A 16,524-nucleotide genomic window follows, 5' to 3' on the forward strand; every position below is an offset into this window, starting at 1 on the left:
TCTAAACACTGTCTGGTCCAGTAGATGTCTGGATCTCGTCGGGGTAATTGAGGCTCATGACATGCCTGGGAGGCGGCTCTGGCTCAATCAGGTGTCTGCAAGGGTGATACCTGCGGTGGCACCCTAACAGGAACTGCTTGCTGAGCAGTTTATTGTGCTCCTTTCCAGGGAGCATCTGTGTCTCGTTGTGAAGGTGTTGAAGAGGGACCATCAGGAGGCAACCCGTCGCTGTCCGAATAACAGTGTTTTGTCAAGTCTGGAGCTTTATCCACTGCGTGTCACTAGTTCCAGGCGACCAGACAGGCGCAGCATAGCTTAGAACCGGCCGGCCAATTGCAAAGGTCGATAACAACAATTCTTTGTCTTTACCCCAAGTGCTGCCGGCAAGCGATTTGAGGAACTTTTTGCGATTTTGGACTTTAGTCGCAATTGCGGTTGTGCGCGCAGAGAAGGAGAACAAACTGTCTAAGGTTACCCCCAAAATTTCGGGGTTGTTAACAGTCGGAATTGGTGTGTCATCGACTTTTACCTTGAGTTCCAGTTTGACCTCCTTTGTCAAGGTGGTAAAGAGGACCTTTGAATTTGTGGGGGAAAGTTGGAGATTCCTCGCAGTGAAAAACCACCACCCTACGGAACATCTTGCTTGATCTTTACTTGTTTGGATGTTTGGTCTCTAAAAATGACTGGCGAGTGACGACCGCTCAGATAGTTAGCGGACCACCTCTTCAGGCCTGGCGGGTGTGTTGACTGAAAAATGCCATCTAGTAGTGTGGAATGGCTGACCGCTACTAGGACAGTCCTCTCGCAAGGGCGGTTTTGCTTAAGTCCGCGGTTTATCTGGGCGTTTATGACAGTGAGCGCTGTGGTGATGCTATGCCCTCGTCAGAAACCATACTGATGTGGGGCTGGGGTCGGGTTTTTCGTGAAGAGTGGGATTAGGAGGGCTTCAAGTGTCCTTGCTACTGGGGAAAGGAGAGTTATCGGCCTATAAGATTCCCCTTGGCTGGCGGGTTTCCTGCTTTCCACTTGTCAGGGATAATTAGAATGGCCAAGGACAGATTAAAAACCACTGTGAGAAATTATACTCCCAAAGGACCCAGGTGCTTCAGCATCAGTATGTTTAGTATCAGGGCCAATGGCTTTAGATGATTGGGGTTTATTGATGGCCCCCTGAACCTCATCACAGGAGAAAGTAAGTGGGGCACTTTCCTTCGTTAGTTCTGCAGCCGTCTGGTGGCACGACGCTTGGATCTGTCGGCCCGCTCGTTTGCTAAACTGGTTGCTTCGGCTGGGAAATTAGGACGCATGTCCCTGATCCTTCCAGCGTTCGCCTAGGCGCATATCAGTGGGGATGGAAAGAGCCGCGAAGTTGGCCTATGTGAATTCCGTGAAGCCGGCCCAATTACCTTTATTAAAGTTAATATAATACCGGTGATTCGCGGAGACCAAGTCGGCAGGTCTCTAGAGACGATAATGGGGAAGTGGTCTTATGCAAGCGATAACATAGGTCGCCAGGTCTCAAATCACAATATTACCAAGCCATTCTCTGAATTTTCACAAACATGTAAATTCTCATACTTGTGTTTATTTTGTTCGTTTGTTTTGTATTGCGACGGGAGCTGACGTCAGAGTAAAGTGACTGTTTTTTAATGGTGCTCCCTTCAGTACTCAATTCGCCTTGAGCAGGGATGCAAGCGCCTAGGGTATTCAGTCTTAAGTTAAGCGTGAAAGAGCAAACGAAAAGTAAATAAAGTGATTCACTAAAGCTGGTGCTGTTGCCATTAATTTGCGACTTTTATTTGACAATCCAGTGCTCTAACTTGGAGGAAAGATTTTATTTAAATAAAAACGCAACAAATTCGTAACAATATAACAAGAATTAACCTTTTTTACTTATTGATTTTGAAATAGTTCATTTATGAATATTGTTAGTCTTTCAATTGTATGGGAAATGCTAGAAATTGCTACATTGTAGTGATCGGCCAAGTCGCGAAAACTGTACGCTTCAAGGCCGGCAAATGATTAAACAAAGGGAAACTTTTGACTGAAACTGTTGGAAAGCTTATCGGATGGTAGGTTTTTATATATACTAGGTTTTATAAATCTATGTTTCCTCTATTTTTATATACTATTTGTCAAGGAAATTGTAATGATAAGCTTAGTAAAAATTCAATTTCGTCAGCTCTGCCATAGCTGCACGCAAAAAAAAGCAGAAATAATTGGTACGTACACTTCTGTTAGGTGTTTGGCAGAGCTCCTCCTCCTAGTTGTGGCGTAGTTGCATGTACTATTTGCTTATTTTCAAATTCCTTGTCATTACCAGAATTTCCGGTCTATATTTTTATGATTGTTATTACAACAATGTGATACAAAATTAATCATTACTTACAATCTCAAATATTTCATTACATGGGCCTAAAAGGCTCACACTTACAGAATCTTCATTAGGACCTCTTTTAATAAATGTTAAATTTATTTGGTTTCACCGTTTTCTGTATTTGTGGTTGCAATACAGCTGCTCATTTGACATGATATTCCCATGGCAGCCAGTTCTACGTACCTCTTTGACTCGGGTTTTTTCCCGCTCAAGGGCTGACGCCCCAGTAAACTAGCCCTGTCTAGTGCGCTGAACGTCACACCTCATCTATCGTCACTGGAGCAGCCGCATGCAACAAGACGACTCCTAATATCTATCTTCAGGACTGATATTGAGCTTAACCCTGAAAACCGTTTGGTTGTAGGTGACTTCAATGCGGGCCACGAATTCACGCATTCAAGTCTTCCAAACGATCGCTGTTGTGGGTCGCTTCATCCCAGCTGGAAGGATCCGGGACATATGCCCAAATTTTCTAGTTGAAGCAGCCGTTCTAGCAAACGAGCGTAACCACCTACGAAAGGCCTATCCCGGGGATCTGGGAATAAGGGACCTCAATTTGGAGATTCGGCAACTGGTCACCCAGCATAAGCGGACCAAATGTATGGAGCACCTGAAGAGCTGCAACTTCGCCTCTACTGTGAGTAAGCTCTGGCCCACCGTAAGGTCCCTATCGAACTCGATGAAGTACAATGAAAAGGTGGCCGTCATTTTTGGTTGTTATACTTCTTCAAGCCCAAGGGATGTGCGAGATTCTTTAGTTGGACATTCATTTTGCATACTCCGGCCGACAGGTCCAAGCCTCATGCCACTAGACGGCTGCACAAACTGCCAAACAACTGCGCTTCACTTGCTTTCTCCAGCGATGAGGTTCTGGCAGTCATCAAGAAAGAAAAAGCTTCAAAATTCATTGGCTCCGACGAATTTAACATGCTGATGCTAAAAAAGCTTGGTCCATTGGGAGTAGAATGTCTCACAAAGGTCCTCAAGCTGTCTATGAGCGCTCTCGTAATTCCTGATAAATGGAAAGCGGGGAGAGTGGTCTCACTATTGATACCTCGGAAACCGGCCAACCAAGGGGAGTCCTATAGTCCTATAACTTTTCTTTCCCCAGTAGTGAAAATACTTGAGACTCTAGACGAAACAGCTGACCCCAGTTGCACATTAGCATGGCTTCCATAAAATGCATCCATATAGGAGTGTTGACCATAAGTAGAATTTAAAAATCCTGTCTTTATGTCCCATAGGTCGTTCAGTCTCCTCTTCTTCAGAAGACTAATTGATGAATGAATGAAAATAATCGAAATCAGAGTTGCAGCCGAATTTATTTTGAATGAGGCGTGAAATGATAATTGTTCTAGCACATATCTGTTGGAATGCTTAATTAATCTGTTACATTCTTACAGGTCGTCATTGAAGATTAAACACGTATATGAGTTTATGATTCTTGCAAGTGTTTTCAGTGATTTTTAAGACATAAGGTATAAATGAAATAAATATCTATCTACCTATTTCATTTTCCAAAGCACCTGGTATCTGGGAGGGCTTTTTGCTTTTTGAATCGGCTATAAAAAATAATTAATCAATATTTTTTCAAACTTTTTTTTTTATTTTGAATATTGAACATTGTCATTTATGAATGAAAAATAATATCGTTCAAATGACTGCCACGACTGGCTTTACAGTAGGCCATTCGATCAACCCACTTTTTAAGAACGTTTTCGATTGTTTGGGCTCCAATTTCATGAATAGCAACTTCGATTTCGTGTTTTAAAGCATCAATCGTCTCTGGATGGTTCGCATAGCATTTGTCCTTAACGGCTCCCCACAAAAAATAGTCCAACGGGCTTAAATCACAGCTCCGAAGCGGCCAATTGATATCGGAATTCAAAAACGGTAGCCAAAACTTCGAGTGTAACTTTGGCAGTGTGACAAGTTGCACCGTCCTGTTGAAACCAAATGTCGTCCAAGTCATCCTCTTCAATTTTTGGAAACAAAAACTCGTTGAGCATGTCACGGTAACGCTCGCCATTTACTGTAACAGCGGAAGGAGAAGAAGACTCATCACTTTGGAAATAGGTTTTCAATATTTCCCAATTTTGTTCAAGCGTCCTATTTCGTACATGTCAAACATTTAAGTAAATTATGAACACATTTGACATGTCATTTGTGTTACCATTCTCAAAAAAATAGGTGGTTCAAAGAGCAAACTCTATATGGCCCACCCTGTAGTTCAAATTGACTTATAGTTTGCTTTACGCTAGTTCGATTAATCCGGTCTAATTTCTCTCGACTAAATTTTCTTTGAAAACCTCCCTCATTTTATTATTTAGACTTTGGTATTGAGTATTTTTATGTATTTTATTTAAGTTTACAAAAAATAATAAAAAATTACGTCAGTAATCTCTATCTAACATTTCGGACATAAAACCATTCATATTAAGGTACACATATAATACGAGTTTTGGGACTACTTTCAAATTCGTAATATGTAGCTGTAATAACAGTAAAACAAATAAAAATAAAATAAAAATAAAATAAAAATGTTAACAAAAATAAAATTAAAATCGGTTTATAATTCGTTAGGCTTAATGCTTAAAGCTAGAATAAATTCAAAAAATTCGATTTACATTTTGAATTCAATTCAAAATGCATTTGTTAGACAAGATGAATATGAAATCATTATAGTAAGGCTAGATGCTAGATGCTAGTGGTACAGAATGTGGTTAGGATATCGTCGAGGTTGGATTTAATTACTTTCTTTAATTATTACTTTTACTTTCTTCGCTCATACAAGTAATCGTCTTCATAGTAACGCGGCGTCGAGGTGGCAACGAAAAGTTGTGGACGGCGTTGCAATAGTGAAATGTTAATCTCTTCCGGAGTACGATAGACTTGGGGTTGCGGCACAGCATGATGCAACGGAGATGCAGCAGTGAAGAATCTGTAAGGATTTGGAGTAACTAGTGGAGCAATTGTTTGCGCAATGGGGCGCTGTTGAATGGGATGCTGTTGAATAGGTTGAATCAATTGAGGCTGCGGATGTGGCTGAGCCGTAGTTGTAGTGCTCACTGGCTTGCGATAAACGGTTGCTTGCTGCTGTTGGGGCTGTGGCTGCGGTTGGACGGGTTGATGACGTACCTGCTGCACTTGTTGCGCTTGCTGTACCTGTTGGCGGGGTTGTTGGTAAATAGGTTGTTGTTGTTGATGCTGTTGTTGGAAGCCAACTTGAACCTGACAGAAGTAAAATATATGTTTATTAAAATTTATTTTTATTATTTGCAGTACTCACAGGTTGCCGTTGGTGGTTTACACGTTGACGAGGCGCTTCTTCTTCATCCTCATAACGCTCATTGTCGTAATAATTTTCTGGGTAGTAACGCTCCGAGTAGCGGAGGGTCACATTTGGTTTGCTTTGGTGTTCTTGGAGATTGATTGGTTTGTAGAGGTAATCGTTAACAATGTGATATTTCGACGATTGCTGGCAGATGTTGTCATGCGATGGCGGCATGCAGATGAGATGGATTTGGTGGAAAGTGAAACCCTCGGGACAGATCCACGAATGACGTTGATTGTCTTGGCAGTAATGGAAGACTTCACAACTAAGTGACTCATCGGCATAGTAGCTGATAAAAAGATGTAAAGAAAATAAAGTAAAATATAAAATAATTAAATTAAATTAATTATAATGGAAAAAAAAAAATTAATAAATAGTCTAAAAATATATATAAAATAAAATAAAATTAAAATAAATTAAGGTTAATTTAGATTGGTACATTGAATTAATAAATATTTGGAGCTTGAATAAAATAAAATAAAATTATATTAAGTTAAGACTAATTTGTATTAAATAGTTATATATGAATAAATTATAAGATAAATCAAAATAAAATAAAACAAAAAATATATAAGATAAATTAAGATTAAAAAAATAGTTATACAAATTTACAAACCCCGAGTTTTTCGAGTTGCAATTAAACGAAGATTTAGCCAACAATTGTGACAATCTGTCTGGCTCCTCTTCTTGTTCTTCTTCGCTTTCCTCTTCACTCGCTGGTTTCTTGTTCTGTTTCAAGTAATTACTTTGCTGTTTTATATTACGGTTTTGGTAGATTTGTCGCGGGGCTTCCTCCTGGTCCTCCTCCGACTGACTATAGTCGTATAATTGACGTTGTTGTGGTTGTTGTTGCTGTCGGTAAGCCAAATGTGTTTGTGCTTGTGATTCAAATTCATCCTCCTCATCAGTTGCATCGATGGAGCGTGCAGCGAAGCCTTGCGGTTTGGCGGTAGTTGCTGAGGTGGTAACATCGCTGGTGGCGGCAGAGTACGCGCTGCGCAATAGGCACGTCGCCAAGACTAGTAGTATAAGACGTAAGCTATAATTGAAAAAAAAAACAGAAATGTATTCATAATCAATGTAAGCCATACTGACAAAAATCAATACAAATATGTAACCAGATGTACATATATATGCTATATATATATAGATACTCAAAATATACACACATATATAAATAATAAGCCAAAAAAAGGTTTCATGAAAAACCAAATTTTCAAAAAATGCTATACAAAATCAATAGTTTGAAGCGTTGATCGTTTTATGTAGACAAGGTTCATCCTATGTGTAATTGCTTGTTCTTTCAAGTGTAAATTTTAAACCCAGAAATGTTTCCTCATTTAAAGAGACAATAAATTATTTTTAAGAGAAAAAATCAATAATACCAAATAAATGCAAAATAAATATTTCTGTTAAATTGAAGTGCGAGTTTGCGTGAACGTTGAATTTAATTTAAAATATAATTTGTAGGTATTAATTTTTCATATGAAAAACTACAATATTTAACCTTATTCAAAGAAATTGGCTTGAAAGATATTCATCACAAACAATATTTTTTTGATTATGACACTCTTCGTACTGTGCAAATAGTTTTACATTTTTTATATGTAGATTTTCCAAGTGCTTTATTCTAATTCGCCGACGACAGTTGCAAAAGTCTAATTATTTGTTACTTAAATCAATTTCTTCTTTTTAATTCACCTCATTCAGTTTTAATTCCACATTATTTTTCATTTCTTAATTTTTTTTATTTCATTTTGTGAACTCAAGGTCGGAAAGGTAAACAAAGGTTCATTATAAATATAATATTATATCAATGGAAAAAGAAAGTAGAAAACAGGCAAATTTTATTCAGTTTTCATAACTGTTTTTTTACATAACAAGAGAGCTCCGATGAAAATATCTTTCTTGCAAAGATGTACACAGTTTGATAAAAATAGTGTTTGCATACAAATTTCTCTATTCCTTTTTCGATTTTTTGTTGAATGTCAAAAAGAAAGCTGTATTGCATTGTACTGAAATTGTACAATACTGTAATAAAAAAAAATAATTTCTTTTTTAATTTTTTGCAAGTGTATTTAAGTTATTTTTAAGTTGAGTTCACATAGACGTTATAAATTAGTTTAAAGTTGCGCTCTTATTAAATCTACAGTCGGATTACAGCTTTCGCTTTTATAGCGACATTTTCGATTCTAGTTGAAAAAACTGTAAAAATCTCCATCTCTGGCTAATTTGTTTATGGCAACAGTCAAGAATGACAAAAGAAAATAAATGTTAATGAAGAAATACAGGAAGTTTGGGCGTGAGTATTTATTGATACAAAATAGCAATTTTATGGAATGTTTTTTTGTTAATAACTTTTGAATAATACTACTTGGACTAAAGAGCGTCAATTGGCACCCATATTGACTATTTTTGAAACATTTTGGCATGCGGGCTGTAAACTAAATAATTACCCAGACTATATTTGTAGTTCATTATAGCATGGGTATAGTATGCTGTGGACATGAAACATTAAATGAGAGAAAATGTTTTTTTCAATAGCGGTTGTCCCACGGCAGACAAAGGCAACCTCCCAGTGCGTTTCGGCCATAAAATAAACATCTCATGAAAATCATCCATAGTTCGGAGTCGGCATAAAATTATAGTTCCATCCATTTGTGGAAAAATATCAAGACACACCATAAATAGGTAGGTTAAGAATTTGAAATTTGAACTTAAAATCACTTGATACAATTCAGATATCTTTACATTGCACCCATCTTGGCAACGCACTCATTTCCACAATCTTCTTAATGTGCCAACGCAATTTATTTAAAATTCTTGTTTAGAACAAAATTTTACATATTCCTTCATAGGCAAAGTAAATGATTAGATAATTATCTATTTCAGGTATTCCCTAAGTAAGTTAATTCCTACTGCCTTTAAAGTCAAGTGATCCAACTGTACAAACTTAGAATTAAATCAAAATTTTAGTTTTGGACGTGTGTAGAATACAAAGGCTCCTAAAGGCTGATCTAAATAAATTTACATTTATTTTCGTGTCTTTTTAATATATATGCATATAATGCAAGTGGGGAAGCCATTCACTTGGGAGTGGCTAGGACGATTCTTCTGCATATGGTCCAAGTGGCTCACAACTTTCGGTCTCCGCCCAAATATACTCTGGGTAGTTCCCGAACATCCATTTGAGAGCAAGCTAATGTGAGAAGGCGAAGTAATCTAGGATATCTGGTTGTGACTGGGTTTGAGAACCCTCCAATTAAAAACAAAACAAAACCTCGGATGAGAACTGCTTACTCTGCTTACCCCTGTAAACGAACTAGGGATTATGATTTGAGTACATGCACATGGAATGCCCGATCCCTTAATGGGAAAGGTGCCTCTGCCCGGCTGGTTTATGTCCACGTAAGAGCAAAGACTGACATCACTGCCATGCATGCGAGAGAGACTTCGTCGCGAAGTACTTTTGTTCACTCCGGTGGACGAACATCTCGCAGTAATCAGTATCAGAATGAGATTTTTTAACATTTCACTAATTTACATCTACGCTTCTATGAGTGCCTGGAATATTCCTATGAGCGTTGCCCACGTCACGTCCTTGCTGCGACTTCAATGCCAAGGTGAGCAAGGAGAGAACTTTTGGTCCCACATTCAGAAAATTCAGCCTGCACAGCCGGTAACGGACAGAGGCTTATCCACTTCGCCGGGGCTCGAATCATGGTAGTCTGCAGCACCAGATTCTAGCATATAAAATACAAAAAGCTACGTGACTGTCTCCTGATCGAATAACGCGAAAACAGATCGATCATGTTGGGATGGTTGGAAGACACGATCCTAGTGTTTTAGATGTACGTACGATCCGAGTGCTAAACGACTACGCAAAGAATGTACGACACGGGAAAGCGGCAATCGCAACAGACAACCCGTTTTATCTCAATGAAGAAACGAGAGGTCGAAGTTCGTGAGTGCGGTGAGCTTGAGATGCACTCCACAACTCGAAAAAGACTTGCCTATGGTATATGTCGCGCCTAATATGGCTATGTAAAATGACATTGCTCTATACCAGCAGCGCCGTCAGAATTGATAAGGTCCTCTCCGAGCCATGACGTTTCAGACAGGGTGACTCTCTGTCGTGAGACTTAATTAACCTGCTGCTAGAAAAAATCGTGCGAATCGCAGAAATTAATCGCTCAGGTACAATTTTTATAACAGCGTATAATTATTGGCATATGCCGATGATATTGACATCATCGGCCATAACAAGCGCGCTGTTAGTACTGCTGGATAAAGAAGCAAAGCGAATGGATCTGGTGGTGAACGAGAACAAAACGAAGTACCTCCTGTCATCAAACAAACAGTCGGCGTATCGGCACCCACGTCATTTTTATTAATTTTTCTATTGTAACTAATATATGTATGATATGATACATATATTCTGAATTCTTGACAATATTTTGCATCAAAGTACAATTTTTCGGAATATCATGAACTCAGCGTCAACTAGCAGATAGTTCCAGGTATGCCAACAACAACTAACCAAAATTTGATTTCCAAAAAATTTACAAACCAACGTTTACATTTATGCACATATGTTAAGTTAAGTATGTACTTATGTACAATATATATGATACATTGTTTTCTCTGCTTAAAGGCATGCCGTATCATTGTCAGCGGGGATGTCTTTGATCCTTTTGTGCCGATAACAGAGTCACTCAGATTTGGCATGCGTAAAGCCTCTCCGTCGAAGTCTATGAAAAATCTGATGGGAAAATCATTTAAGAAATCTTAGGTGCTTTACAATGTTTTATTTGCAGCGACTCTTTCAGTATCACATTCTTCTAAGCCATTTCTTATTGGCCTCTGCTTGTACTCGCATCACCATGCAATAAATGAAACAACTTTATGATATGGGAAAATTTCGAAAATCCGCTAGACAACAACAAAAATCAAATATTACATACAGACAAATGTATTAAATAAAATACTTGTATGTGAAAATATCTAACTGGAAACGCTCTTCCATATACGCAAACATTTATGGTACATATCAGACAGCGTACATACCCTATGATCGGAGAGTACAGGGAATGTTTTAATAAAACAAAACAGAGTTAAATTTCAGGCAAATTTATTTTATCTATCTTCAAAATATGACCCGTCTGAAGCAACACACAGCCAACGTTTAACCCAGTCCCATGCATCCCTGGTAGGTCGACGAAAAGATGGCCTTCAGCTCCTTTGTTACATTCTTTTTGAACTCCTCTATCGACTAAAATCTCCTTCCACGAAGTGGTAACTTCAACTTTGGAAACTAAAAGAAGTCGCACGGGGCCATATCAGCTGAATACGGTGCTTGCACGATGGTGGTATTTACTTGATGTTTGGTCAAATAATCCAGCACAATTTGGACTCGGTACGATGGCGCGTTATCATCATGCAAAATCCAATAATTTTTTGTCCACATTTCGGGCCATTTGCGACGTATAGCATCTCTCAAAGGCTTCAAAACGGATAAATAAAATTCTTCATTGTCTTACAGTCCTACCAACATAAGAAAAAATATGGAGCGGTTCCCACGTGCGCGGTTCGTTTAAATAAACATTCCCGTTACTTTTTGATCATAGGGTATGTGAATGGACATGAAAACTAAAAAAAAAAAAAAACATTTACTAAAAAACAAGTACACGGGAAAATCGTTGTGCGAACTTTGGGAATCGCAGAAGCCAGTTAGATCGGCAGCCAAATATGCATGAATGTGGGGAACAGGCGAATTGCGAATACACTGAAGATGCACCAAAGCGCTTCGCCGGCTGCTCTGATGATGGCAGTGACGACGGTCGGACGACCACTTGCTTGTATTTCCAAAGAGCTAAGCAATGGAATTGAAATAGAAGAAGTAAGAGAAGATGGCAATAAAAGAAAATTGCAAACGAAGAGGCAAGCAAACATGATAACTCAACGTTAAGCAAAGTTTAAGCGGCCGTCGATGTGATTATATAATCGAAAACGATGCCGCCGGTGTAGCAGTTGTGGAGAAGCGTCCCTCAAAAAGAGGGAAGTGACACTGGCACAGCTAGATGCTCTTGCGCATGTTGTGTTGCACAGTGGTGCTTACCTTTCTGCATTTTGGTAACTCAATGTATACATAATCTACATGCAATATGTGTGTATATGCATGTATACATCTTTGATGGTGGCATTGTTTATTCATAATAATAAATTCTTTATAGATGTATACTAATTTTTGACTGCTGAGCTTTGCATTCAATCTGCAGTAAATGCATACATATGTATATACATAAGATATGTAATTCTTTTTGTCAAGTTTATGCCAAAGCGGAAGGTGCAACATGTGACTGACTACCCAGCTTATGTTGTCACACTTATCACATTTCATTCGTGCCTGGTGCATCTTATGTGTGGATGCTATAGTTAAAGAGCAAAGTGTGGGTTGATGATTTGCCGCCTCAGCCGCAGTCGAGTGTGCTTGTGTGCGCTGAGTGTAAATTTTAATGACGATTGAAACGCTTTGGTGTGAAATATTTACCGATCTTATATGAACATCCACTTGGTTTGAGAAAGGTAAATCAGCTTATAAGCCCAACGCAACCTTATTAACGGAGTTGTAGAGATTTAAAGATTTACAACAAAAAGTGCGCTGTTTTGGAAATTTATGGCTGCTTAAAGTTTGCTACTAATAATGCTAGTAATGAATAACTCCTAGACGGTACCTTTTTTTTAGTCATCTTTCACATTTGTCAAGTAGACATATGTACCATTTTCCACGATAGATATTGCAACTTATTATGAAAATGGTCGACTTTTAAGAACAACAATTCTCAAAATTCGTGGATTTTTATTGGAAATAGTCGTCCGAATGAGTCGACAATTCAAAGGCTGATGAAAGAGTTTCCTAAAAATGGGCCTGTCGAAGATAGAAAAAGGATTGCCAGACCAAAAATTGGACGTTCTGTTGAGAATATTGCTGCTGTAGCACAAAGTGTTGATGGACAAACTTCAACATCGGTATCTCAACGTTTTCAATAATTAGGCATTCATGAATTAACCGTTTAGTGGATTTTACCTGTAGACTTGCTTAGGGTGGACATTTAAATATTGATTTTCACATATTATTTGTGATTATCAATACACTGTTGGTACTAATTCGTACTAATAATTCGATCTCATGTTATGTGACATGATGGTTTCGCCCAATCATTTCGCGCACACCTTCAACTGGCACATCCACTAATTTGTTTAGGCCTTCGAGGAATTCGTCGGTGAGCGAACAGCGACCATGAGAAAATTCATAGTACCAGTTTTTACAGTGCTAAAGAATGGTGCTTGCTCGTTTTGTAACGATATTAGGTAGTTAGTGGCGGAGAGCCACTAACCGTTAGACAGGGTTTCCATTATTAGAATAAGAAACACATTTTGTTTACTCTTCAAAGCATACATAATAAAGACCAATAAATAAATGTTTCATGTCTTTCATTATTTTCCCTTAAAAACTCTTAAAATTAGTTTACGTATTGATACGGCCGCCGTAGCCGAATGGGTTGGTGCGTGATTTCCGTTCGGAATTCACAGAGAGGTCGTTGGTTCGAATCTCGGTGAAAGCAAAATGGCAGGCAATGGCAAACCTCCGAGTGTATTTCTGCCATGAAAAAGCTCCTCATAAAAATATCTGCCGTTCGGAGTCGGCTTGAAACTGTGGGTCCCTCCATTTGTGGAACACCATCAAGACGCACACCACAAATAGGAGGAGGAGCTCGGCTAAACACCTAACAGAAGTGTACGCGCCAATTATTTATTTATTGTTTCTTGATACTCTAGCGGTATTTAACCTCTTAACATACTAACGAAGTGCGCACTTTTGAGAATTCTTTAAGAAAAATTAGACATTATAACTGTTACGTGAACACCACCTCTTCTTGGTGCAATACCCGCTTAGCAGTTTTGGAAATGTTTAACCAAGCCGAGTTTAAATTCTAACAGGCAGACATGCTTTCATCCGACCATATTTTGCGTAGGAACTGATACACGCAGCTGCCATATTTGAATAACTCAGCGGGCAGTCCGTCAGCTCCCGCGGATGTTTTGTGATTTAATGGGGTTATCGCTATTCTCACCGCTCATGATCGAGGAGCGGAAACTACAGTCCCGTTGTCAACGATTGGGTTATCGGGATTTTCATATTCTCTCTTTAGCGGGTTTAGAAGAGTGCTCCCTCCATAATTCAAACACCTTCTGGATATCAGTCAACAGATTTTCTTACAGAAAACCGTCCTGGTCTTGAAACCTTGAACACTACCTACTATATTAATTACTTCCCAACTACCATATCTACTTAAGTTACGCAAACAGTTTTGCTAAAGATATTAAGGATTTTCAAACAGATACATTAGCAAGCAATAATAATAAAAATTATGCCATTTTAGTGATTGTCAGTGATCATGAATGTCTTTGACCGCTAAGTAAACATAAACTGTACATATGTACATAATTACGTATGTACTTGTGTATATATAGTATATTTGAATGTAAAAATACGAGTATTTCCCGACATTACACGAATGTTTATTGGCCGCTAGTAGCAACATGCAAATCAATATGACTGAGATGCCAAATGTAATAAGTCAAAACTGGTAATCAATTGAGCTAAGAGTAGACGGAAATTAGTCACTATTAGTTCGTTGTTTTTTCCTATTTTTTCTTCAACGTTGCAATACGTAATTATGGCTATTACATGCAAACGAGCGGATATAAGGAGTTTAAAGCTACCAACAAGAGCGGAGGTAAAAAAGCTCACCTGACAGTTCGGCTAATACACAGTGACTTTTTATTCCACTTTATCGAATTAACTTTTACTTTCATTCCACTCAAGCTACGGGTGCGTAGGGGCCATTCAACAATAATGGCGCAAAAAAAAAAATTAGCAACATTTCAGTTTTGTTTTTGGTTAACCTAAAGGTGGTGCCTGCAAATTGCTGTTTGGAATTTAGCACATGCGCACATGTAGCCATGATAAAAGCAAATGCGTTTATTCGTATATATTCAAGCTTGTGAGCATTGAAACATGCTGAAACATAGCTAACTAAGCACATATACTGATGTAAGTAACTGTAATATTATCACATTGATTTGTAATGACCGATTATCGCATCAAGCAGTTATGTAATAGGAAAAATATATAAGATTTTTAAATAATGAATTCAATACTTTGCAGTGTAACCAACAGCATTTTGAAATTACTGAATTCATACATACACACGAACATACACGATGCATGAATGTGGTATCATACAACACATGTATTGTACATAATAATCTACATTGAGTTTGGCACTTCGTTGCATCTAAAACTACATTGAATATTGAGCGCTCCATCAAGCAGTTGAAATATGATTTTTTGACCTTGACAGCTAAATTAATACCCATGAGTTGCCAAAAATTTATGGTTAGACACTTACAAAATGCCGGTGTTGGCCTAGCGTAGTCTGATGGTGGCCGCAGATCGCATCAAATAAATTAATAAACGTGAACGAATTCAAAAAAACTTCCTTCGTTTCGCTCTCAGATCGCTTAATTTTGTGTAACCGATTCCTTCATATGATCCGAAATGTGCTTCTATAAATTTGGACTCTTAATAAAATGAAAGGAGTATTCTCTATATCTTTGCTATCATCAGTAGTGTAAGTTACATTCCTCTTTCTTTAAAAATAATTTATTCTTTCTAAAGAGGGTTAGAACGGTTTATGATGTCTCTTATGCTCCGACGCATAGAATAATGAAATAATTTAATAAAACTGCAAATTCTTTGTTCTTTATCATTTTATAAACCAACGTTCAAATTGTCACTGGATAAATTATATACCTAAGTATGAACTATAACGTTAAGCATTTTTGTTGTAATCTGTAAAAAATCATATTTTGATAGATTTACTAATACTAAATACAATAAACAAGTACAAACGAAAATCTTCATTGAACCATTTGACCAAATATTTGCATTTTGCATAAATGTATTTGCACAGTATTAGTTAACTTAAATGAGTGTGGTGGTGAACGAATATAAATAAATAAATAAGTCAATAAAAAACGAGGTACCTCCTGTCATCAAACAAACAGTCGGCGCACTCGCCCATCGGCACCCAGGTTACAGTTGATAGTTATGATTTCGACGCTGTAAGAGACTTTGTTTATCTAGTAACCAGAATTAACACCGATTACAATGCTCGCCTTGAAATCCAACGGAGAATCTCTCTTGCCAACAAGTGCTACTTTGGACTAAGTAGGCAATTGAGTAGTAAATTCCTCTCTCGACGAACAAAACTCACACTTTATAAGGCTCTATTTATGCCCGTCCTAACGTATGGCGCAGAAGCTTCGACGATGGCAATATCCGATGAGGCGTCACTTGGGGTGTTCGAGAGAAAGATTCTGCGGAAGATTTTTGGACCTTTGCACCTTGACGGCGACGACGGCGATGAAACAATAATCTGTATGGAAATATGCTTTACGACGACACAGACATAACGCAGCGAATAAAGATCCAGCTATGTCGTCCGAATGGGATACAAACGCTCCGGCTCTGAAAGTATTCGATGCGGTATCAGCTGGTGGTAGCAGAGGAAGAGGAATATCTCCTCTGCGTTATTATTCCATCGATCCACATTTCCAAACATTCATTGGAGAGCTACTGTCGTAAGGCACAAACGTCAGTATAAGTTTTTTATTTGAAGCGTAAACAACAATATTTTTACCACACTTGAAAATGTCGAATTTCGTGCCAAATAATGTGTTTTTG

At 38.2% G+C, this 16,524-nt stretch overlaps 1 protein-coding gene across 1 annotated transcript in view; it reads right to left on the bottom strand.

Annotated features, from left to right (window-relative positions):
* Positions 1-4,716: 4,716 nt before the first annotated feature.
* Positions 4,717-16,524, bottom strand: part of LOC128867833 (transcription factor SPT20 homolog) — a 36,407-nt gene continuing 24,599 nt past the window's right edge. The window contains exons 2-4 of the mRNA XM_054109376.1: positions 6,328-6,750; positions 5,667-6,000; positions 4,717-5,608 (exon numbers count right to left, since the gene is read on the bottom strand). Coding sequence (XP_053965351.1) covers positions 5,150-5,608; positions 5,667-6,000; positions 6,328-6,750 — 1,216 coding nt within the window. The 3' untranslated portion in view covers positions 4,717-5,149. The remainder of the gene's footprint in view (positions 5,609-5,666; positions 6,001-6,327; positions 6,751-16,524) is intronic.

This window comes from Anastrepha ludens, chromosome 6, assembly GCF_028408465.1.
Source record: "Anastrepha ludens isolate Willacy chromosome 6, idAnaLude1.1, whole genome shotgun sequence".
In the NCBI taxonomy this organism is placed as follows: Eukaryota; Metazoa; Arthropoda; class Insecta; order Diptera; family Tephritidae; genus Anastrepha; species Anastrepha ludens.